At 42.3% G+C, this 26020-nt stretch overlaps 1 protein-coding gene across 1 annotated transcript in view; it reads left to right on the forward strand.

Moving 5' to 3' along the window:
• Positions 1 to 24421, forward strand: part of C5 (complement C5) — a gene marked incomplete at both ends in the record, with an annotated part of 89465 nt that extends 65044 nt beyond the window's left edge. The window contains 13 exons of the mRNA XM_080709364.1: positions 79 to 284; positions 3278 to 3430; positions 5538 to 5600; positions 6887 to 6975; positions 8635 to 8679; positions 12801 to 12903; positions 13465 to 13539; positions 13647 to 13752; positions 15165 to 15248; positions 16269 to 16358; positions 19137 to 19220; positions 22660 to 22798; positions 24283 to 24421. Coding sequence (XP_080565490.1) covers positions 79 to 284; positions 3278 to 3430; positions 5538 to 5600; positions 6887 to 6975; positions 8635 to 8679; positions 12801 to 12903; positions 13465 to 13539; positions 13647 to 13752; positions 15165 to 15248; positions 16269 to 16358; positions 19137 to 19220; positions 22660 to 22798; positions 24283 to 24421 — 1376 coding nt within the window. The remainder of the gene's footprint in view (positions 1 to 78; positions 285 to 3277; positions 3431 to 5537; positions 5601 to 6886; positions 6976 to 8634; positions 8680 to 12800; positions 12904 to 13464; positions 13540 to 13646; positions 13753 to 15164; positions 15249 to 16268; positions 16359 to 19136; positions 19221 to 22659; positions 22799 to 24282) is intronic.
• Between the last annotated feature and the right edge of the window lie 1599 nt (positions 24422 to 26020).

The following is a 26020-nucleotide window of genomic DNA, read 5'->3' on the forward strand; positions in this document are numbered from 1 at the left end:
GGCCGTAAAATACCCACTAGAATTATGTCAAATTCTCATTTGAATCACATTAATGAATGTGATGTGTGTTGACCTCAGGGAATCCACCCATTTACCGTTTTTGGAAAGACAATCTCCAGCATACAGACAGTTCTGTCCCCAACACTGGTACGGCAGGGATGGTGGAAACCACGGCCTATGCTCTGCTCACCTGCCTGAGCTTGAAAGAGATGAATTATGTCAACCCCATCATCAGATGGCTGGCAGAAGAGCAGAGGTATGGAGGCGGCTTCTACTCAACCCAGGTAACATTTCTGTGGCTTGTTTTCATCCTTGTTTCGCCCATTTTTGTGGCATATTCACAGTCAGCCCTCACTCTGCTCTCTGTGCCTTTAGCCACCAAATGAGTGAATGTCTAGAATTAGAGAATCCCTCCAGCTTATCTGCACGGGTAGCCTCTTAATATCAAGGGGGGATTAAGCCCAGGGAGGTTCATTCAGGGATTAGTTAGTGGCAGAGCCAAAGTCAGGACTCACATCTCCTGACAAAGCCCAGCGCCCTTCATGATTCTTAGTGACCACAAAAGGCTGGTAAGGTTATTAGCACTATGTCACACCCTAAACCACGAATAGTGGTCACCGTGTAAACAAAGTGCTGATGTGCCCTCCACTCCAAAGTGAATAAAAAGTGAAATGCTGATCCTTAGCTGTTTACCTGCCAGTCATCTGAGCGTGTATATTGTATGTAACAACTATCATGCAGCTGTATCATATACAGTCACATGCCACATAACAGCACTGGTCAATGACAGACCGCATATATCATGATGGTCCCATAAGATTGTAATGGAGGGACACATTCCTACTGCCTAGTGACACCGTAGCAATTATAATGTCATAATGTAACGTGTTACTCACATACTTGTGGGGTCTCTCTCTCTCTCTCTCTCTCTCTCTCTCTGTGTGTGTGTGTGTGTGTGTGTGTTGAAGATTGGATCCAGGACCTCAAGCATACTAAGAACATGCTATGCTCTTACCTTTACCTCCAACCCATATTGTACTACTTTTTTTTGTGTGTGGTACTAGGGATGGAACCCAGAGGCATTCTACCCCTGAGCTACAACCCCAGCTCTATTTTTTATTTATTTATTTATTTATTTATTTATTTATTTATTTATTTGGTGGTACTGGGGTTCCTGGAAGCCCTTCTACCTCGGGGCTACACTCCCAGACCTATTTTTACATTTTCATTTTGGAAACAGGGTCTCCTAAGCCGGCGCTCGGCTGGCTTCGAACCTGCGCGACCCTCCTGTCTCCGCCTTCCAAGCGCGGGGATTACAAGCGTGCGCCACCATGCCCGGCTATTTTTTATTATTTTGAAACAGGGTCTCACTGAGTTGCAGAGGCCCTCACTAAGTAGCTGATACTGTCCACGACTAGCGATCCTCCTGTCTCAGCCTCCCAAATGCTGGGATTACAAGCGTGAGCCACCATGCCCGGCTCCATACTGTACTTTTTATTTTTACTTCAGAGTGTACAAATTCTTCTTAGGAAAAGAAAAAGTTTAGTGCAAAACAGTATACCATGTTTCACCAGCAACAGCCTCATGCGTCTCGTGTTCCTGCATCTCTTCATTGTGCCAAGAGGCCAGGCTGTGTGATTGGTTATCTAGCTTTGGGCCAGTACTTACGCTCTACATTTGTACAATGACAGAATTGCCTAACAATATATATCCATGACATATCTCTGTTGTTAAGTGGCACATGACTGTACATTTATACTCAAAGTTTAGCTCAAAAGCCAACGTTGTTCCTGTACCCTGGATGTTTAAATAATGACGGAGTATGTAGAGCTCTCTATAAATCTTAGAGGAACAGAGGTCTCTCAGGATTAACTTAGTGATCGTCTAAGGGATTTTATCTTGAAGACAATTGCAGGCTGAGGGGTGGGGGTGAGCTGTTGATTAGCAGCAGTGGCTTCCATGGGCAGAGGCAGAAGGAGCAGTGTGTCTTCCACATCTCAGATCCAGTCACATTTCCTCATTTTCTAGATGAGAAAGATGAAGTCCAAAGTAATAAAATGTGCTTGTTCCTTCAACAAATACTTTTTTAGTTACCAAATGTACTTATTAATTCAACGGACACTGTCTCCATCAGTTTGGGGGTTGTTTGTTTCTTTGGCTGCTATAACAGAATACCACAGGTTAGACAACTTATAGTGAATAGAAATGTATTAGCTCAGAGTTCTGGAGGCTGAGAAGCACAAGATCGAGGGGCCAGCATCCAGCAAGGGCCTTTCTGCTGCATCATCTGATGAAAGCAGAGGAAAGAGAAGGAGAGAAGGAGAGAGGGAAGGAGGGAGAGAGGAGAGAGAGAGAGAACCTCCCACAGGAAAGGGGGTCAAAATCATTATCCCATTATTTTATAAGGAACCTACTCCCATATTAATGGGATTAATCCATTTGTGAGGGCAGCGTCTCTGTGACCCAGACACTTCCCATTCGACTCCATCTGCCAACACCGCCACATCGGGGATTAAGTTTCCAACACATGAACTTGGAAAACAAATTCAAACCATAGCAGACAGTAAGAAAGATTTACCGTTGATTTGCGCTCTGAAGCTTTACATTACAGTGGGGAGGCTAATAATGAACTAACTATAAATAAAAGTATTCTAAATCAAGAAGGGTACTATAAAAGGAAGAAAAGGAACTTTGAAGCAGCACTACCGGAAAGCGCAAGTTTAAACCCTCACCGTGGATTTAAGCTGAGACTGAAAAATGAGGAGGCCCTAGACCAGGATGGTGGCACATGCCTACAAGCCCGGTACTTGGGAGGATGAAACATGGTGGTTGAAGACCAGCCTCGGCGACTTAGAGAGACCGTCAGTAACTTAGCAAGATGCTGTTTCAAAATAAAAAATAAAATAAGGCTGGGGTGTAGCTCAGAGATAGAGTGCCCTTGGGTTCAATACCCACTATGAAAGAGACAGACAGACAGACAGGCATAGACATAAACATGCTGAGTCAGGACATCCTGTAGAGGAACTTGCCTGAGGCTACCTGTATGGAATACGTAGAGGCCGCACTCTCTGTCCCAGCCAGCAGCAACATCCTTATGAAGGAGGGAAAGACCTTTCTTCCGCCCCTCCCCTGGGGCCCTTAGTGGTTTCGTTCAGTCCACTAGAGTTCCATCTCTAGCTGAGACAATGTCGTTTACCCTCTCATAAGAGAGGGCATTTGTAAATGAGGTGTCCAGAAAAGAGATAAACATGCTTTGTGCCTTGCTGATTGTTGACAGGATACAATTAATGCCATCGAGGGCCTCACAGAATATTCGCTCCTGGTTAAGCAACTACAATTGAATATGGATATCAATGTCTCCTACAAGCACAAAGGTGAATTCTACCATTATAAGGTGACAGAGAAGAATTTTCTTGGGAAGCCGATAGAGGTAAGTAAAGAAGTTTTCCTAATACTCCCCCACTGGAGGGGACATCAGAATCATCCCTCCACTCTTTATTTTACAAATATGTTTATTTACAATTAAATATTTTGAGTATCTGTTACATCCTAAGCAAAAGTGCCTGTTATTTATGTCTTGAGCACTGGGGATTCCGAAGTAAAACCCCACACACTGGGGAGATGGTCACTTACACAGATGGTGAAAAACAAGAGGCTTGGTAGGTCATGGAACCAGGAAGGGGAGCCCTTGGCCCACGCTGAAAGGTGGTGGGCAGGGGAAGTTAGCAAGACCCTGTTTCAAAATAAATAAAAAAATTAAAAGGATAGGAAGGGTATATAATTCAGAGATAGAATGCCCCTAGGTTCGATCTTCAGTACAAAAAAAAATAAGCCAAACAAGTAATTTCATACAGGGTTCTCTTGTTCTTTAATGCGTATGTGAGTACAAAGGTGTGGGTCAAATCTGGAAGAATCAGGGAGGTGAAGAAAAGGAATGCACATCCCAGACAGGTAGCATCGCACACGGAGGCACACTCAGAGAGCAGGAGAGAAGACACGTCTGGGCGCTCTGCTGGTGGCTTCTTTTGGCCTTGGTCATATACACAGATTAGAGACAGGTTGGAATTGGCCTTAGGATTCCCCGATGCCTTGCTACCGCTGGATTTATTAAAGCAAATACTTCAGTGGATTGTGAAAATGTCCCAAAGAAAAAGATGCTTTGGAAAAAGTAGGCTCTATCATAGGATATCAGCTGCCAGTATATAGACGCTAATATACATACCTGTGTGTTTCTAATTATCATGTCTACATTATTAAGTATAATAAAATATAAAATATATTAAGTTTATAATATAGAGCATATTAATACTTTAATATAATATATTGTTAAGTATAATATAAAGATATAAATAACTGGAACATAAGCCAGATGTGGAGGCACATGCCTGTAGTCCCAGCATGTAGGAGGCTGAAATAGAGGATCACAGGTTTGAAGATCACCTCAGCAACCTAGCAAGACTGTTTCAAAAAAAAAAAAAAAAAGTAAAAAGGACTGGGGGTATAATTCAGAGATAGAATGTCCCTGGGTTCAATCCTCAGTACCAAAAAAAAAAGAAAAGAAAAACTTAAGCCCAACAGATTATTTCATACAGGATTCTCCTGATCTTGATGTGTATGTGAGTGTGGTGACTGTAACAAGAAGAGGAATGGGGCTGGAGTACAGTGCACCGCGTTTCCCAACCTTATTTGCCTTAGAAAAATTTTCTCAGAAGCATCTCAAAGCACTCACTCCCCATTACATGAAAGAACAGAAAAAATTTTCTCTTTTCTTAGGTTTACTAACACTTGAAGGAGGGGTGGACAAGCTTTAATGCACACTGAATCCCCGTTGCAGTGGCATGCTAAGCAAGAGGAGAAGCTGCAGCTGTGTGTGGGGGGCAGCCCTTCAGGCCCGCACTCAAAGTGACCTCTCCCATCCGTTCTGCACATCTGGGAGTGCCCAGAAGAGCACGTTTCTCTGGCGAGAATTGCTTAGCATAGCTCAGGCCTTCCCTCTCCTCCTAGCAGAGTTGGAGGAAGAAGAACAGCAGTGATGCGTTTAGAAACTCGAGTGGAGTGCCAGGGGCTTGGAGTGGGGTGCCAGGGGTACCCACTGACAAACGGGGAAGATGAACCATCACGAGGTGGAAGTGGGGCACAAAGGTTTCCAAAGGTAGAAGAGGGCCAGAGGGGATTTGCACCCACTTCAGTCAAGAGTCTCCGACAGCACATTGGATGCGGATTCCCGATCAGGAGAGTAATCTATGCAGAACCAGCTTTACCGTAGCCATAACCAGAGCCAGGGTGACTTCTGGCATGTTGGTTTCGTTGGCTTACTCAGGAGATCTCAGACATCTTATTTATATGTGGAGGGAAAGGGAGAGTTCCAGCCTCTTTCAGTGCCGACTGTGGGCACAGGGGTTTCAGTGTCTTATCCATTTAATCTCACAAGAGCTCCGAGAGAGAGACCGGCAGTTCAGCCAGCTCTTTTTGTTGTTCTAGTCTCTCTCCCTATGGCATGATAAATGAAAGCCCGGCTTCTCTATCCATCTTTCCAGGTGCCTCTCAATGATGACCTGGTCATCAGTACAGGACATAGCAATGGTCTGGCTACGGTGCACGTAAGTGTTTAACTGAAAGCTAATAGGGAATTGTGTGTCTGTTTTTACTAGGAAGCTTAGGTTGAGGACTTGCTACAAAGTCACAGAAATCTGAGCTTGGTTAACCAGGACTAAAGTAAAATTTAGATGATTCTTTCTAGCTATCTTGACAGCTCTCTCCATTTATATTTGGTATTGACTATGTTAATCCTTGTGTGTATACCTTCTATATATTTGTGAAAATTATATATATACAATTGAATATATAAATATATATCAATATATAATTACATATAGTCATGCACTGCATAATAACATTGCTGTCAAAGATGGGTCAAATACAGGATAGTGGTCCCTTAAGATTATATCACCTGGTGACATAGCAGCTTCTTAGTTTTTGTAACAAGACTCTGTGATGTTCAAACAACATTGAAATTGCCTAATGACCCATGTCCCCAGGGGTATGTGGAGTGACTGCACATAGATATATAATTTTAGGTCGCGGCATGCATATGATGCCATAGGGGTGTGTGTGTGTGTGTGTGTGTGTGTGTGTGTGTGTGATGTGTGTGTGAGATGTCCGCATGTTTTCTATGGTTAGTCACATAGTCATCTAATTTACCAGCATCTCTGGCGATTGATGTATGTATGATACAGAAATGCTTAAATTTTCTTTATTTTAGCCATTTAGCAGTTTCAAGTTTTTCTGCTCTCTTTATGTATGTCGTTGCAGCCTTGAACTGTGTGTTCTGAACAGAAATTAATATTCTATTGCTGATTTTTGTTACTCTTTTCCTCTCTAGTACATTTATCCCTTCAAGGGCTATTTATGGGGGAGGAAGATTTGTCCACTTTTCTGTCATTTCCGGTTATTCTCAATATTCTTGCTTCTAGAAACACTTTCACTCTGATTTGTTCTTTGCCTTGATGGTGTGTGGGCTGGGATAAAACCACACTTCTCGCCTTTGAGCATTATATGTAAAATTAACATATACAGGCTCAGGGGAAAGAACCATGGGGAGATTCCTGTAGAATAAAGTGCTCAGATTTGACTGCAAGGGATTTGGAACAAGATTCCCCCTGGCCAGGATTCACTTTCTGCTTGCTGTAGGCTTTTCGGCTATGTTTTCAATTGAAGAGTTTGCCGAAGATTCCGTTGTTGGGAAACAAGCAGTTAAAGTATGCCATGCACGCTGGATTCTGAAGGGGATGCTTCAGACATCCCATCGCGGACACGGTACGGCCGTCAAATCTTTCTCTTTGTCCCATTTTAAATAGAATCTTCTTGTTTCCCTGTCCTCATGCAGGTCAAAACCATAGTGCACAAAACCAGTACCTCTGAGGAAGTCTGCAGTTTTTATTTGAAAATCGATACCCAGGACTTTGAAGGTAAACAGTATGGCTTACACCATCATGTTGACCAACCGTAAAGAATGTCAAAGAGAGAGAGAAGCGAGAACTTCCCTGATTAGGAAAAATGTGTTTGCTAAAAAAAAAAAAAAAATCTTAACCCAATCCTTAGGCTAGGCAGGTTGAGATTCAAGTAAACATTTATTATACCTCATGTAACTTCAACCATTGAAAACTAATATTAAATAGTTTAATAACTAATCTAAATGTATGTACTATTGATGAAGGCATTGTTTAGATTATGTTGCTTTTAAGAAATGTGACTAGTGATAAAGCTGCAGAAGGTCTAATTTCTTTGAATTTCTATTGCTTTGTGTCAGCATTCCATTCCAGAGCCTTGAATTTTCTTATAACCCTGTTGAGTTTCCATCCATAGCCTGTCTGTCCTTCAAGGGATCCAGCAAATGCACATTTCTCTACTTCTGCCTTTATCCTGGTCTCTCCAGCTCTTGTTGTGGTACTAAAGATTAAACCCAGGGCTTTCTACCACTGAACTACACCCCTAACCCCCTTTATATTTTTTTATTTTGAAACAGGATTCACTAAGTTACCACATATTGGCCTTGTACCTGCAATCCTCCTGTCTTGACCTTCCAAGAACTGAGATTAAAAGTGTGTGCAACCACAGCTGGCTTTTTTTTTTTTTTTTTTTTTTTTTTTACGGATCTGGTGATGGATCCCAGGAGCATTCGACCTCTGAGCTACACCCCCTGCCCTATTTTTTATTCTTTATTTTGAAACAGGGTCTCACTAAGTTGCAGAGGGCCTCACTAAGTAGCTGAGGCTGTCTGCAAACTGTGATCCCCTGGTCTCAGCCTCCTGAATGCTGGAATTACAAGAGAGCACCACCACGCCCGGACTTTTTCTTTTTTATGTGCTTTGAAGTATTTTTGTTTTTTTTTTTTGTTTGTTTCCTTTTGTTTTGTTTTAACTTGTGGTCTCCCCAAGCCTTTGCTGGTTGGTCTCACTATCCTGTCCAAAAGCAAGTCCCCTTGTACACTCCAGCCTCTTTCTCTGACCTTTGCCCCAGGGACAGGGTGCACACTGCTGCCTCTGGCCTGACAGCTTCCATCTGTGGCTCAGAGCCTGTTCCTGTGGGAAACTTCCAACCATCAGCAGGGCATGGTGGCGCACATCTGTGATCCCAGCATTTGGGAAGCTGAGGCAGGAGGATCGCAGTTTGTGGACAACCTCAGCTACTTAGCGAGGCCCTTTGCAACTCAGTGAGACCCTGTTTCAAAATAAAAAATAGGGCTATGGGTGTAGCTCAATGCTCCTGGGTTACATCCCCAGTACCCCCAGGGGAAAAAAAAAAAAAAACTTCCAACCATCAGCAAATCCAGAGACTCAAGCTTCCTCCCCTCAAACCCCAGTACCTAGTTTTCTTAAGTGACTTCTTTCTTAAATGAGAAGTTCTCTGAGAGCAGAGAATCATTCTAATTACTCAGAAGTTTCCTGGTATGTCAGAAGCCATGCATTTCCATTAAAATCACAAAAGTACCGACTTTCAGATTACAAGCTCGTGTTTAAGTGTGTTCAGAGAACTGCTCACCAATTCTATTCTATTCAAACAGCTGAAAAGAGCTGACCTCACCTTGGTCTATTTGTCTGCTTGTTTTTCCTGTGTGTTAGCATCCAGCTACAGCGGCTACGGGAATCTGGGACACAAGCGTATCATAGCATGTGCCAGGTGAGCCGGTTTCCAGACTGGGGTGGGGGGTGAGGTGCAGAGTTTGAGGTCTCACTTTTACCATAAAACTATTTCTTTTAAATCTTTTAAAATGTTAAGATGTCCGGAAGATACAAAATTGTTCAATTTTTTAAAAATGCAGAATATAAAATACAAAATGCAGACTTAACAGTTGTTCTTAAATAGCTATTTATTATAAAGAACAGCTTTGGTTTTGCTCGTGGTTGATTTTCTCTCTCATTTTTGTCTCGGTCTGATTCTAGCAATGTGAATGATAACTTTTTCAGTCTTTCATAAGGGCAGAGCTGTGATATAAATGTTAGGAAAAGAAAATACAAAATATTTTCCCACAAGAAGCTCCTACTCACTAGAAAAATTACATTCACTCAGCAAAATCTCTGGCTATTATCAGCCCAGGGTTCTCAGAGGAGGCTGTACATTGAAATCAAAACTTTCAGAAATGTCCAAAGCTCAGACTCCACCCCTAGAGGGTGGAGCCATAATTGAGCCATAATTGAGAGCCACTGATTCGTTGAACCATTTGCCAACTAAATACAGAGCCCTGAATTTACTTCTATATTATTTTCCTTTTGCCACCAGGTAACTTAAACAAGACAATGTAGATTTATTTTCTTACAATTTATTTTCTTACAATTCTAAAATCAGGATACTGGTAGTGCTGTGTTTCTGCTGGAGGCTCTAGAAGACAAACCATTTCTTAGCCCTTTCCAGAATCTAGAAACTGCCTGTGTTCCTTAGCTTGCGGCCTCTTCCTCTGTCTTCGGTCCCAGCACCGCAGCATTTTCCAGTCTCTCTAACAATTCTGGCCCAGCTTTCCTCGTTACATCCTCCTCTGACTCTCCTGAGCCTTTTCATTATGATAGCCGTTGGATTCCATCATTCTCTCATGCCTGCCCAGGTGATCCATGACAAGCTCCCCGACCTCGGATCCTTAGCTCAATCACATCTTTAAAGCCCCCTTTGCCAAGAAGCTAACATATTCACAGGTTCAGGGAATTAGGACATGAACATCCCTGGGGACCATTAGTCTGCTTACCCTAACCACCATCCTAAAATGTTTGTGGAAGTGAGCACTGGTTTTGAAAATATACATGTATGTTTGGCTTTAGTGACCACAGAGACGGAACCCATTGGTGGTGGGGCCAGGACTAGAGTGTCGGCTCCCCCCCCTTCTCCCCCAGCATCCTGCCCCGCTCTGTCTCCATAACTCTCTGTATTGTCAGTAACCGTGATATCTGTCCATGATCTTTTGCTGTTTTTATTTACAATCACACATGTTACAAAACACTCAGTAGAAATGACTTGGAGATCCAATCGGGTTTTGTAAAATATGAGGACTTTAGGAATGATATAAAAATCCCCTTCTTTTAGAAATAAAGAAACAGAGACCCCAAGAGGGAAAGTAGCCTGCTAAGTTCTCATAGTGGTAGAGGAGGAGCCAGGGGCCCTGGTACCAACCCAGTATCTAAACCAACTCTTCCGACGATTGTATCTGAGACCTTTGATCCCAGGAAATAGCAAATGCCCTTCACTGTTTCTCTCCCAGCTGTTTCCCAGCCTTGTTTGTGTCCCGTGCCCATCACTCTCCTAAGGATTCCTTCACTACCTAGCCCTTTCTGACGCAGACCCCTGCATTCCTCCTCACATCCCGCTTCCTGCCTGGGCAGCCTTAACTGCTCTCCCTCGCAAACAGCTTTCTTCATTCCCTAAACCCTTTTCACTAGAGTCACCTTTTCCCAAGCAGCTTCCTGCCCCCCCCCCACTGCCATTTCTATTCTTGGGTTCCTATTACCTGGGGAGAGACTTGATCATAATTATCTTTAAGTTGTCACAGAGAGGTCTGAGCTAGCATCAATGCATGGGGCCCTATAAGGGGTGGGGGATCTGGCATTGGCATGAAGAAGGGTTTTCTGGTGATGAAGTGGCACCCCTGTGGGTGTCCCTGCCAGGAACTGACCTCCAGTTAATCTCTGGCTTACTTCTCTGGACTTTTCCTCTAAAGCAAAGATATCGGACAATTTTCTCTCAACGTTTCTGCCAGGTCTAAATGTCCACCCTTCTGCTAGACATAGAAAGGCTCTTATCAAAAACTCATTCATTGGACTTCATTGACAGGAGGACTAAAAAGAAAGCAAGTAAAAATGTAATATTGAATATTATTTTGGCTTTCACAAATTGGAAACCAAGTGTGTGTGTGTGTGTGTGTGTGTGTGTGTGTGTGTGTGAGAGAGAGAGAGAGAGAGAGAGAGACAGAGAGAGAGACAGAGAGAGAGAGAGAGAAAGAGAGAGAGAGAGAGAGAGAGAGAGAGAGAGAGAGAGAGAGAGTGTCTGTGATACAGAAGTTAGATTGGGTAAATTCCAAAAGTAACTGTTCAGTCCTTATTCATGGAAGAACTTCTTTGCCTTCAAATAATCTCTCTCCTGATTAAAAAATGCCAGCACACAGTTTCTGTGTTCAGAGGGTCTCTTTCGTGCATTTAGCTTTTTACAACCTCTCTGGTGTATTCATAAGAAAAGGAGGGGGACATGGGAGGATTTCATTTCTCCCACAACAAAATAAATGCCTTGGGGAAGTTTGCTGGTTTTGGCAGCGGGCAAAGGGCTTCTTGAAAGGAGGATTTCTGCTCCGTGGCTGAAGCTGTCTCCATAGCAACCAGTCATCAAGTTTCCAGCAACCTTTTCATAGGCACTCTCCCCCCCCCCGGAGGCCCTTTTCCATCCAGTTTGTGGAGTATTTGCATGTGTGAGTGCGGGTCCTCTGCCTCTGCCCATCCAATTAGGGAGATGCTCAGCTGCCCCCAGACACTCAAAGGCCTCTTAGATTCTGTTCCAAAGGGTTCATCTGGTGGAGAACGGGGCTACATTTTTTATGAGTCAGAGATTTTCGAGTATTTTTTATTATTGGACTCCTTCATGTATGCTCTATAAAGGGTGGCTGAGGCAAAGATGTGCCCTGACATCTCACTAACTTGCGTTAGGTCTCCTATTTTGCTAAGACCCATTCCTTCAAGTGAAATCAGCTCATCCCTCCCCCCCCCCCCCTTATGAAGCTGTCTCCTCTTGGTTTCTTCGTTTTATCCTGACTGCTTTTTCAGGCTCCAGCCTCGAGCATCCCGTGGTGAGACCGGACCCTGGGAAGCTTGTGTACAACCTCGCTCCCTGCCCCTGCCCCACCTCTGCCCCAAACCAGTGCCTCTTTTCAGCCCTCTAACACTGCTTCATGGAGCGCCAAGCCTCTGCCAACCACAGCCAAAGCCTTAGGATCATAAAGATCAACTTAAGCCATGAGTTTATACTTCGGAACAGCTAACTGTATGAATAAAATGAGATCAGAAAGGGGAAGTGACTTGTGGAAATTTCTCAGAAGAATTGGAATGAAACCCAAGTTTCCCAATTTCTCCTTTTAGTATCCTTTTCTCTCTACCCAAAAGAAAATCAAGCAAAAACAAAACAAAAAACACCTCTGATTTTCCTCTGCCTTTCTTCTTCCCACTAGCATAATTCCTAGACAAGGGATGGTCCTTGAGATATTCTCTTTAAAATAATGTATCTATTGTGGAAATTTTTAAAAATAGAGAAAGGCATGGGAAAGAAAAGAGATAATTCAAGTATAAGCTCGCCATCCAGAGGAAGTAGCAGCTAACATTTAAGTGTGGTTTCTTCAGGCCTGCTCCTAGACACGTTTATTGAGTCTCTTTTTAAAATGCATCTAATTTCAACTCCAAATGTACTCCATCAGAAAAATAAATAGAGTGGAAATCAGGAACCCTAGATTTTTATGCAGCTCTGCAGGAACTAGCCATATGACCTTGACTGAGTACTTTTTCCTCATCCTCAGGTTCCCCAGCTAGTTTGCTCGGCCTGGGTGGCTTCTATGCTCTCTAAATAACAGCCCATCAAGAATACTGGTCAAGTCAAGGCAAGAGAACAGACAACTCCAAGATCTGTTGCAACTCTAAAATTCAGAGAATCTAACCCATTATTGGAAAAATTAAGTAAAATCCACATTCAAAAATAAAAAGCTTGCTAGAGAAGAGGACTTTTCTCAAAGAATCTCATCCATCTATTTATTGCATTTCCTACTCTCTTATTTGTTCTAGCTACAAGCCCAGCAGGGAGGAGTCATCCTCAGGGTCCTCCCATGCAGTGATGGATATCGCCTTGCCTACTGGAATCAGCCCCAACGAAGACGACTTACGAGCTGCAAGTGTTTTCTTTTCCACGTGGCTAAGAATGCTTGGCTTTCTTTTCTGCATTATCTTATGAACAAGTTTTTATCCTTTCATTTTAATATGTCACTTTCACGCAATCACCCAAACTATTCTTTCCAAAACAGCAATCGACCTAAGTTTTTGTTTTTTGTTTTTTGTTTTTGTTTTTGTTTTTTTGTGGTTGGGGTTCCTGGAAGCCCTTCTACCTCCGGGCTACACTCCCAGACCTATTTTTACATTTTTATTTGGAAACAGTGTCTCCTAAACCAGCGCGCGCGGCTGGCTTCGAACCTGCGCGATCCTCCTGTCTCTGCCTCCCAAGCGCGGGGATTACAAGCGTGTGCCACCACGCCCGGCTCGGCCTAAGTTTTTGGTTTACCAAAGTGAAGCTGGAGCATATGCTTGTATTGTCAAAAAAAAAATTGTGTACTGACACGTTCAGACATGCTCAAGCAGAGACCTAGCCTGTGGATTAATATCCCGCCCTCAGGTGAATGCAACTAAACACAAAGGTGACAAAGGGATGTTCATGATTTGCTCTTTCCTCCCTCAGCTTGTGGAAGAGGTAGACCAACTCTTAACTGATTACCAAATCAAAGATGGACATGTGATCGTGCAACTGAACTCGGTAAGCATCATTTCCTTTTACCGTCTCTGTTCAAAGTGTATAGACTGAAATTATTGTCAATATCTTCTCTCCCATAATTTCTTTAAATCCTTGAATTTGTCTACCAGATTCCCTCCAATGAATTCCTATGTGTCCGATTCCGGGTATTTGAACTTTTTCAAGTTGGGTTTCTGAATCCTGCTACTTTCACGGTCTATGAATATCACAGACCAGGTAATCAACTCTACTCTAAAATTCCTTCAGAAGACTATTCTATATTCTTTGCATAGCCTTTAGAGAGCTACTAGAGGTGTGTACATTTATATATTACCTCTCCTAAGCCACTTCACAAAAGTCCCAATCTGAACATACAAACCATTGCATGCAAGTTTTTTTTTTATTAAACTTCTGTATTCAAACCCCTTCATGACCCTGAGCAAGTCGTTTTACATCTCAGTCCTCAGCCTCTTCATTTTTTAAAGTAACTGTGTTATATCCCTCCCGACTCTTGGCCTCAAATTTATCTATGGTGTCCACTGGCAATATTCATGGCATCTCCCCCCTTTTGAGAGAAGCCCATACTCCTCCTTTATCTTCAGTCCTCCCAGAACGACTCCTGCCCTCTCTGCAGTCTCACTACAGTTTGCAGATGGTTCTATTGGGGCTGCTGCCACATTGCCATGAAATAGTTTGTAAATCTTTCTCACCAATCTCCAAGTGTTTTTATCTTTTGTCTCTAGTCTCTAACCAGTGTCAGGTACATAGTGTGTACTCAATAAATGTTTGTTAAGTGAATGGTCCCATGTGTGACCACTCGTTCACTTTGGGGGATGTTAAGTGGCTGGAGAGCAAACTGGTTCACAAAACAGATGATTCTACCATGGGCAGTCTTATTCATTAGGAAATTCTTAAAGTGAACCAGGCTTACAACTCATTTATTCTAGTTTTAGCTTCTGAAATTACATAGAGTATATCTAGTCCCTCTTCCCCTTGATATATATATATATATATATATATATATATATATATATGCACATATATATATTTATACATATACACATATATATGTACATGGGTATATATCTAGTCCCTCTTCCTCTTAATATATATGTACATGTGTATATTTACATATACTAGATTATATATATAATATATATATATAATTGCAATTTTACTAGATCCTCATGTAAATTAATTTACTTTCTTCTCATTTACAGGAGCACAGATGCTTTTTATTCTAAAAGATAAATAACAAACAGTAAAAATTCAAGCACAGGCCGGGCGTGATGGCACATGCATGTAATCCCAGTACTTGGGAGGCTGAGACAGTAGCATCACAGGTTCACAGCCAGTCTCAGCTATTCAGTGAGACCTTGTTTCAAAATAAAAAGAATAAAAAATAGGCCTGGGAGTGTAGCTCAGAGGTAAATTCAGGCACAGAACTAAACCTACTAGGCGAGATCTTTTTGAGGATACAGGGGGCTCTTCCCTACAAGTCAATTCATAACTTAACGTCTCTGACCTTTACCCAGAAAAAAAATGCTTTGACCTAGGCGATCTCTGCAGCCCTTGGTCAGAGACTCGATCTGTACGTGTGTTACACATCAGTCAAACCGCTGCTCATCAACACTCTTCTGTTGCCACAGATAAACAGTGCACCATGTTTTACAGCACTTCTGACACCAAGCTTCAGAAAGTCTGCGAAGGAGCCACGTGCAAATGCGTAGAAGGTAAATGTCGCTTCCCATGTCTGGGCTCAGGGCTTGTTCAGAGCAGCCATTTAGCTGAATGATTCTGGGGGAAGCTGTTCGGCAGACTACCTTTTCTCAGAAGTAAAAGTATAATCTCAGTTGATTGAAAGCTAGCGATTCCTTACATTGTAAAGCTAGGGCCGGGACGTAGCTCAGTGGCAAAGCACCTGCTTTGCAGGTGTGACACTCTGAGATTGATCCCCAGTTCCAAAAAGACAAAAAAAAAAAAACTTTAAAAAATAAACTAAAAGCACTGTAAAGCTGCTTCACAACTCCTAAATGACCCAGTGGAATACCGTGGAAGAACCGAGACTCACCATCCAGATGGTTGGTGAGTACCATAGGGGTAACGTGATGCGAATATTTCACTTTGACCTGATCTTGTTAATATAGGATCCCAACGAAAGGGAGCAGAGACTCGGGGCTAAGCCACTAGCTCCTCTCTTTATCCCGCCCAGCTCAGAAAATGCTGTTTATTATCTAGTTCTGTTCAGTCTGTTGTAGATCTGAGACAGCCTGCTTGGCCAAGGAGATCTAGAACTCGTTAGTAATCAACCACTGGCTCCACGTGGGTCTGGGTTGGTTTTGGTTTGTTTTTCTTCCCAAATCCCTAATATCTACTTTATTTCCTAGTTTTTATCACACCATCTTGTAGCTAAAAAAAAAAAGTCATCATTTTATATCCTTCTAGGGATTTTGATTATATTCAAATTCCCCCTTTCTTCAAGGGAAGCACATACATTTCTAAAGAGCTAGATGTGGAATAAACTTATTCTGAGTATGTCTCATGTTCAAAAATTTGTTTTTGTTTGTGGGGGGTTTTTTGCTTCATATAATGTTTCACTCTATGAAAGAGATGAAAATAGACAGGTGTTAGGAATCTAGCATTTGTGAGATGACATCAGATTGTCTCGGGGCTCGTGAGAAACCATGTTTGCTCCCAAAGCACACCTGCACCTTCATCTGAACTGACCTGTGACCATTTTTCACACAATCCAGCTGACTGTGGACAAATGAAGGAAGAACTGGATCTGACCATCTCGGCAGATACTAGAAAAAAAACAGCATGTAAACCAGAGATTGCCTATGGTAAGTTCAAAAGTTCTGTAGAGTATCTTTAAAGGGGATAGGGTCTTTATTTTTTATTTATTTATTTATTTATTTTATTATTTTTTTTTTTTTTTTTTTTTTGTGTGTGTGTGTGTGTGTGTGTTTGGACTGGGGATCGAACCCAGGGCGGTGCACTTGCCAGGCAGGCGCTTTACCACTGAGCTACATCCCAGCCCCCGTAGAGTATCTTTAAACATGAAATTTCATGAACTCATCATCAATGAGAAAGTTGAAAAGCTTGATACAGTGATTACATGGATACAACATTCCATCTGTTCCCCGAAAGGAAAACATCGTCAGTTTTCAGGACCGACAGAGAGAGTCGTTTATTGTTCAGCAAAGAAATTTGAGTTTCATTATAAATAATGGAAGTGACAGGCATACCCAGTTAAGACATTTTAATAGGTCCTTTGGAATGACAAGGCACTAAAACCTATTCAAAGGGAACTTTTGGGATGCCACCGAGGTGTAAGGTTTCAGTTCTGGGTTCCAGTTGATTGCACAAAGGCACAGAGGCAAGAGTAGTTTTGAAGGCTTGGTTCTTTAAATTTTCCTCCAAGGTAAAAATAAAACTCCAATAATTTTAATATGTGCAGAATTGCAATCCATGTTTCCTAGAACTCAGAGCTAAATCAACGCCCAAGTACAGCTTGTCTGTGGTTTCTGATAGAATTTTCTCCTTTGTCTTCGATTCAAACTTTCCCGTGTTTATTTCTGGCAATTTTTGCTTCTTTTTCTTTTCTGAGAACGAGATAATATGATACACTATTTCAAATCTCTCTCTTTTTTTTTTTTTTTAGGTACAGCTGCTTTGGCACTTTGTACTTACCAACTACTTCCATAAAAGGTTTCTCACTGGAGTTCAGTGAGAACCCTTTGAGAAGCCAAGCATGGAAGACACGATTGTAATCCCAGTGATTTGGGAGGCTGAGGCAGGAGGATTGCAGCCTCAGCTACTTAGCAAGACCCTTGTCAAATGAAAAAAGGAAAAGATCTGGAAATCAGTGGTGTGGCTGAGCACTTGCCTATCATGTCCACAGAGCCCTGGGTTTAATCTCCAACAGAGCAAAACACAAAAACAAGCAAAAAAAAAAAAAAACCCTTTTGAGGCAACAGAGCATTATCACTATTTTACTAATAAATTTTACTGGGGCTTAGTTAGAAGGATTAAATAATTTGCTCAAGGCCATGCAGGAAGTAAGGTGAAGAACTAGAATGCATCCAGCATTATCACCATCAGAGTTTACTGAATTCTAATGGAAGAAAATGCAGCCACCAGAATAAATTTTATAGGATTTCGGGCATTTTTTCCCTTTGAATTCATCTTAATTTTAAAAAGAAAAAAAATATATAAAGCTGTCTGACTCAACCAAGAGCGGCTGCAGTTTTTAAAGGCCTTAAGACTTGAAGATACTATTGTATGGTTTTAGCAAACAAAAATGTCATTGAATTTTTGCTTCCCTTTATTTCAGAACTATTTTAAACTGGGAGTTATCAGGGACCTATTTTAATATAGAGAATAAATGCAATCTGGATTTATTGTATTGCTTCCAAGAAAAGACCTTAGCTGGCTTTTTCTGGAAACCACAGGCAGTTACTGGAATAAGACAATGGAAACCAAATAAAATAGTCACAGTCCCCTCTTTGACCTATATATTACATGCATTGCCTGTGTCTTGCAAAAACACTTATAATTCTGAAAACTGGGATATTGCTCATACATTTGAAGCCACCAATTGATAAAGCCTTTGATTCTGCCACATGAAGCTCACTATCGATCCTTTATCTATCCCTGAGAGAGACCAATAGACCGGCAGGATCTCAAATGTAGACAAAAGTTTTAGTTGTTTTTTTTTTTCCAACCCCATCCCCATCAAAACCAAAAAATAGCAAAAAGAGGTCCTGTGTAGGTGTGTGTGGTACTGGGGATTGAGCCCAGGGGTGTTCTATCTCTGAGCTACATCCTCAACCCTGTTTTATTTTTTTATTGTGAAGCAGAATCTCACTAAGTTGTCGAGAGAAAAAAGATACACCATGAGTCAAACGTTAATGCCTACATCTTTGAAAATAGGATTAAGGTGGCTCATGTCAGATAGTCACCAACCCAAGAAAGGATGAATAAGAAATCAGAATCCTATTAAGGACCAAACATCAAAGCCAGGGGAATTCAACAAGGAAGACAGGCAAGGAAACACCAGGGCCCACACGGTAACCAGTAGAAGGAATGGAAGAAATGTTCCAAAATGTGCCCGGGGGCAAAAATCCATAGTTTTTTTTTTTTTTTTTTTTTTTTTTTTTGGTGGTACTGGGGTTCCTGGAAACCCTTCTACATCCGGGCTACACTCCCAGACCTATTTTTATATTTTTATTTGGAAACAGGGTCTCTTAAGCCAGCGCGTCTGGCTTCGAACCTGCGCGATCCTTCTGTCTCCGCCTCCCAAGAGCGGGGATTACAAGCGTGCGCCACCACGCCCGGCTAACAAATCCACAATTTTAAAGGGCTCACAACTGACTTGTACATCTAACATCAATTCATCTTTGTTTTATGTGCTTCTGTTACCAAAAAGGGTATGGCTCTTATCCTAGTTAAAAAGGGACTGGGGAAGGCTCCTTGGGAGAAGTAAGCTCTACCGTAGGGTGCCCCTCCTAGCTCGCCATCCTTCATTTTTCATTAGTTTGGCAAATTCTGGTTTATATTGGGCATGGCATATTCAGCCTGAATTATTTCATTTTCATCCTGTTCTGTTTCATTACCAGCTTATAAAGTTAGCATCAAAGCCATCACTGAAGAAAATGTTTTTATCAAGTACACTGCGACTCTTCTGGACATCTTCAAAACAGGTGAGAATTCACCTTGTCTTTCTTTCATTCAATAGACATTTAGTACATCCTGTGTGCCATGCATTCTTTTATTTTTATTTTTTATTTTTTATTTTTGCAGTACGGGGGATGGAACCTGGGGCATTCTACCTTCGAGCTATACCCCCAGCCCTATTTTTATTCTTTATTTTGAAACAGGGTCTCGCTGCGTTGCAGAGGGCCTCACTAAGTAGCTGAGGCTGTCTGCAAACCTCGATCCTCCTGTCTCAGCCTCCCAAATGCTGGAATTACAAGCATGTGCCACCATCCCCGGCTCCGTACATTCTTCTAGACACAGAGGATACAACTAGTACAAGCCAGCTAGCTTCCTGCCCTTGTAAAGTTTTACATTGTTTTTAGGGAGCTGCATTTTTTTAAAGGTGCTCATGCAAAAATCTCTCTCGGTGAATCCTTTTTTCTCCAACCTTAACACAAGAGTTTGATATGTTGTTCGGTTCTTCTAGTACTGTGAGATCAACAAAAGCCAGGCGCTATCTTTAAAGTTCCAACTTTTCATTACAAGTTACTTGAGACACATGTATGTATGTATCTGTGTATGTATATATTTATTTATTTTTGTGGTACTGGAGATTGAATTCAGGGGCATTCTACCTCTGAACTATACTCCCGGCCCTTTTTTATTTTTTGTTGTGAAACAGGGTCTCACTAGGTTGCTGAGTGTCTCACTACATTGCTGAGGCTATCCTTGAACTTGCAATCCTCTTGTCTCAGCCACCCAAATACTGGGATTTATAGGCATGCCTGGCTACTTGAAACACGTCTTAAGTGAAACAATTGCTTTATTCAGTGTGATTAAAATTTATCTTACTGCCTTATTTATATCTTCCAAAAAGCTAATCTTTTCAGTTCAGCAGCAGTAGAAGTATAAGTCTATATTACAACAACGTATTTATATCAGTTTTTCTTGTTTGAAATTCTATTAAGTCTTTTTAAGTCTGAAAACCTTTGGCTATTTTTAATCCTACTTTAGATAGGGTAAAAATTCTTATAATACTTTCCAAATACTTATTTGCTGCAATAACATTGCAAAAAAGTTTTCCTACTTTTTATTATTTTATTTAATTTTATTTATTTTGTGGTACCAGGGTTGGAACCCAGGGGCATTGTCCCTCTGAGCTACACCCCTAGCCCTATTTTTTAGTTTAGTTTTGTTTTGGGGGGGTTTTTTGTTTTGTTTTGTTTTGTTTTTTTGGTGGTACTGGGGTTCCTGGAAACCCTTCTAACTCCAGGCTACATTCCTAGACCTATTTTTTTATATTTTTTATTTGGAAACAGGGTCTCTTAAGCCAGCAAGGCTGGCTTCGAACCTGCGAGATCTTCCTGTCTCCGCCTCCGAAGTGTGGGGATTACAAGCGTGCGCAACCACGCCTGGCGTATTTTTAATTTTTTGAAACAGGATCTCACTGAGTTGTGAAGGCCCTCACTAAGTAGCTGAGGCTGTCTGCGAACCTTGATCCTCCGTCTCCGCCTCCCGAATGCTGGGATTACAAGCGTGCGTGCACCACTATACCCAGCCTTTTTATTATTTTAAACAGTTCACTGTATAAAACTGACTTGTAATGTTATTTCACTTTTTCCTCATTGGTGGTCACAGATTTTTCTAATTTGAACCTGATTGCCATTCTGATGAAATAGGTGTTCTGAACTACGATCTTTCCATCATCCAACTCCCCCTCCTCCTCCCCCTCCTCCTCCCCCTCCTCCTCCCCCTCCTCCCCCTCCTCCCCCTCCTCCTCCTCCTCCTCCTCCTTTTCTTCCTGCTCCTTCTTTGTTGTACCCTTGCCATGATTTATTTTTGTTTTGAAACAGTCTCACTGAGTTGCTGAGAATCTCAGTCCTTTCTCAGGCTGTCCTCAAACCTGCAGTCCTCCTGTTTCAGTCTCCCTAGTCCTGGGATGTATAGACGGGCCCCACCTCATCCAGCTTCACCAACCAACTTTCCAGCACCACTGGCATCCAACGTTCACATCACCAGCAATAATAAGCCATTCCTTTCAATAAGGTGCTTTTCACTTAGGAAATAAAAGTTGTTTTATTTTGTACCAATTCCTGCATGGTATCAAAAAACATTTCAGACTGTTCTGAATTTTAGCAATATCAGATTATTCCAAGTTGCAGTCCTGCATTCGTGTCATTTCTTTAGAAATTAAATTTTATGACACTTAAAGAGAAATGTTAAACAATATTGGCATAGTGTATCTCTTTGTTCTGGGTGTTTCTTTTTTGTTTACCTGTTATACTTTTTTTTTTTTTTTTGGTGGTACTGGGGTTCCTGGAAACCCTTCTACCTCCGGGCTACACTCCCAGACCTATTTTATACTTTTTATTTGTGCCGACTCCGGGTTTGTTTTCCAGAGGTACTCTGGGCGAAGGACAGTCAGCTGAGTCCGAGATATTAATGTAGGGGAAAGCCTTAATGGCTCCCCACAACCTACGAAAACCAGCTGGAACTAAGGCATGTACGCTACAATTTATGTTACTAAGGAAAGCTTATCATCAGGTACACAGCTGCTAAATACTACATGCAGACAGGTTCAAAAATGTTTCAGGATTGAACCATTAGAATGACTCTGGCGGAGTTTAATGGTTGAATATCAGCCCTGAGTTCAACACACTCCCTGCCTCAAGAAGTATAGTCTAGCTGAAGAGACAGACTTGTGGGGCTAGAAGTCCAGGTATCAAAGAAGTAGGGGAGGGCTGGGTGTCGCTCAGCAGGCCCTGGGTTTGATCCCCGCTACTCTTAGGACAAAGAGAAAACAGAGAAGGTTTATTGGATACCGTGAGGATTGAAGATGAGTTTAAATATGGGTAAAATTCAACAGACGAACATGGGAATACATTCCAGAGAGGGGACCAGCTTCTAGGCTGGTCTGAGTCCTTGGGGAATCCTGTAGATACTCTCCTCAAAATCTCCCAAGTTTTCATGTCTTATACTTTCCACAAAGCTGGCCGTTACCAACTACCAAATACTTTTTTTTTTTTTTTTTTGCTATGAAACATGCGGAGATTATCGTTCAGCCACAGAATAATCATTCTGGGTCTACAAGAACAGTATTAATAAATGCTTATGTGAGTCTTGCTACGTTCTAAGCGTTTCTCCTGTATTAACCTACTTAATCCCACAACTGATCTGCAAAGTAGGCCGTATGATCATGCCCATTTTTCAGATGAGAGGACTGAGCCCTAATATAGAAAGCACAAATTATTTGCCCGGAGCCACACAGCCAGGAAATGGCACACTTGGGGTTTAACGCACATAGTCTGGCTCGGGAATCTGAAGTCTTGCCGGTCTCCAGTACCCTCACCCTCTTGGTAGCCGTGAGGACCTGGACAACTCCAGAGAATTTGCAGCTGTGATAATAAAACACGAATGTGGTCATCTCCCTTGTGCATCTCTCAGGAGAAGCTGCTGCTGAGAAAGACTCTGAAATCACCTTCATCAGAAAGACCACGTGTGCCAACGCTGACCTGGTCAAAGGACGGCAGTATTTAATCATGGGTAAAGAAGCCCTGCAGATAAAACACAACTTCAGCTTCAAGTAAGTCACGTCGTGTGGGGCCTCCAATCTTCCCCCCAAAACTAAATGCAATTTATTCTTAACTACACTACATCTTTCTTTCTTTCCTTTTATTTTTTTTTTGGGGGGGGGTTGAAACTAAGGGCATTCTACATCTGAGCTACACCGCTAGCCCTATTTTTTTTTGGTGGTGGTGGTACTGGGGTTCTGGAAACCCTTCTACCTCTGGGATATACTCCCAGACCTATTTTTATATTTTTATTTGGAAACAGGGTCTCTTAAGCCAGCACAGCTGGCTTCGAACCAGTGCGATCCTCCTGTCTCCGCCTCCCAAGCGCAGGGATTACAAGCGTGCGCCACCACACCAGGCGTGTACTAGCCCTATTTTTAATTCTTTATTTTTGAAACAGCATCTCACTAAGTTGCAGAGGGCCTCACCAAGTAGCTGAGGCGGTTGCAAACCTGCGATCCTCCTAACACAGCCTCCCAAGTACTAGGATCACAAGCGTGCGCTACCATGCCCAGTTTACACGACATATTTCTTACATAGCCTGCTGTTAACCAACAAACCATTACAAACATAAACAAAATCATGAGCTTCCAAGGAAGAGCTGTTGAAACCCATCATGGCAGCTGAGAACTTGGCTGTGTGAGAAGCCACCTGTATGACTGAACCTCATGATGAATCTGAGAGCTGATCCAGCCTCCACTCAATATGTCCTCAGACCATCCTGTTTGCAAAGAGGCTCATGTTTAAAAATATGCACCAACACACACTTATAATCCCAGGCTGAGACCGGAGGATCATGGTTTGCGGACAACCTCAGGTACTTAGTGAGGCCCTCTGCAACTCAGTGAGACCTGGTTTCAAAAATAAAGGATAAAAAATAGGGCAGTGGGTATAGCTCAGAGGTTGAATGCCCTTGGGTTCCATCCCCAGACCCACAATAAATAAATAAATAAATAAATAAATAAATAAACAAACAAACAAACACACCAAGCCAACATGGGGCACACAGTTGTGATCCTAGTACTTGGGAGGATGAGAAAAGAGGATCACAGGTTGGAGACCAGCCTCAGCAACTTAGAAAGACCCTGTGTCCAAATAAAAAAATAAAATAAGGCCAGGGGTATGGCTTGAAGGTAGAAAACCCCTAGGGTCAATTCCCAGTACCTCAATATATATATTACATATGCACCTTAATCCCCAGTACCTCAACACACACACACACACACACACACACACACACACACATATAATTCATATGCACCTTATTGTCTGTTTATAAAGAACAGAACTTGACATGTCATTCCCACCTTTGTCCATGGGAGCCCCAAGCAGCTCCACATCCTTCAAGGATTTGTGACTCTTCCCCAGGCTGATCCAGAAGAGTCTGGCTGACAGCCTGGGCCCTGGGGACCTGTCCACAGCTGGGCTCTTGCCAAGGAAATCAATAGGCCCTTTCCTCTCTGTGTGGGCATCACCGTGAACTCTTTGTTCGCAGGTACATCTACCCATTGGACTCCTCCACCTGGATTGAATCCTGGCCTACAAGCCCAGCATGCCCATCGTGTCAAGAATTCCTAGCTAATTTAGATGAGTTTGCTGAAGACATCTTTTTAAATGGCTGCGCAAATGTCTGAAGAAGCCTGCGGGTCGTTTTCACTTATGGACTCCTGCTGTCAAAGTTCCTCTTTTTCTCCTTTTTTTTTTTTTAACTGTCACAGCTGGTCTTATTTGGAAAGCTCACTTTCTTTAGAATCAGTGGCACTTGCTTTTATCAGAGAACAACTGTAAGAGCTGTAACTTTCTGAAATTACATGGCCGTAAGGAGGGGGCACGAAGACAGATCCTCCCAGTTTCCTGAACACCAGATACCATGAACGGACATCTCCTAAAACCTACCTCTCAGGAATGTTTCCTGGGGCCAAAAGGATACCCCTACTGAAATGGAATATCTTACAAAAACATGGCCCTCGCGTGAAATAAAATACCGAGGAACAGAAAACCGTTTGTGGAAGCTCCATTTTGCTTTCAAGATGTACTCAAAAGCATGTTGTTTCATGTGTCCACCACACGGAGATGGGCAGTTTGAGAGAGGGAAAGAAAGGTAAGACTAGAGAGACCCCTGACCCAGAGAAGGCCTCAGCTCAGAGCCCTGGCAGCGGCCCACCCAGAAGGTAGAGTTTGGCTGTGCCCCCTCCCCGTCAGCCCTCTCCACACCCCTGGCTGGCGGGCCATCTACCCTCCTCTCTTTCTTCCCCTCCCAGCACATATTCATTTCCCCAGGAACTTGCTCTTGCCAATAATTGCTCTAGCAGAAGGCAGGCCCCCAGCACAGTGACCTGAAAAGAAAGAGCGGGAAGCAGGAGACCTTTGTTCTAGCTCCAACCAGGTCCGCCTGCCTCTCTCCCTCCCTCTCCCTCTCTCTCTGTATGAGCTTTACAAAGAGGATTTATAAGGAGGTTAATTAATTAATTAATTTATTTATTTTGCGGGTCTGGGGATGGAACCCAGAGGCATTCGATCTCCAAGCTACACCCCCTGCCCTATTTTTTATTCTTTATTTTGAAACCGGGTCTCACTGAGTTGCAGAGGACCTCACTAAGTAGCTGAGGCTGTCCACGAACCACGATCCTCCAGGTCTCAGCCTCCAGAATGCTGGGATTACAAGTGTGCGCCACCACGCCCGGCTTCTAATTTTTATTTTTAAAGAGCGATAATATGCCACTTTTATTTAGTACTCTCAACATTCCAGACACAGCGTATCACGTTTTAATTTTAAACATTTAATAACTATAAATAAAGTATATAATATTATGGCTATTTTACACAGTAGAAAACCAAGGTAAAGAAGAGAACATAACTTCCAGATTCATGCAACTAATACTTGCAAATAAAGCTTTATACCTAGTCTAACTATAGAGTCAATCAACCAAATTGCTCAAAATTTGTTATGGCCTTGAAAGTAATCAACTAATGTGAAGAGAAATTTTTAAAAAAATAAAATCCTTTACTCAGAAATTAAAGTAGAAGCACTTTAGATCTCATCAAAGGGTTCTCACACATATTCACACTTAATATCTTGAGAATTTCACCAGATCCAGGAATTATTACCATCCCCCATGGTAGAGATACAGACATCGAGGCTCAGAAACGCCAGACAGTTTTCCCAGCCAAGTAAGAGGCAAAACTCGGAGATCACACCCCAGGAGATCACACCCCAGGAGATCACACCCCAG

This window comes from Muscardinus avellanarius (assembly GCF_963383645.1).
Source record: "Muscardinus avellanarius genome assembly, chromosome: 13".
In the NCBI taxonomy this organism is placed as follows: Eukaryota; Metazoa; Chordata; class Mammalia; order Rodentia; family Gliridae; genus Muscardinus; species Muscardinus avellanarius.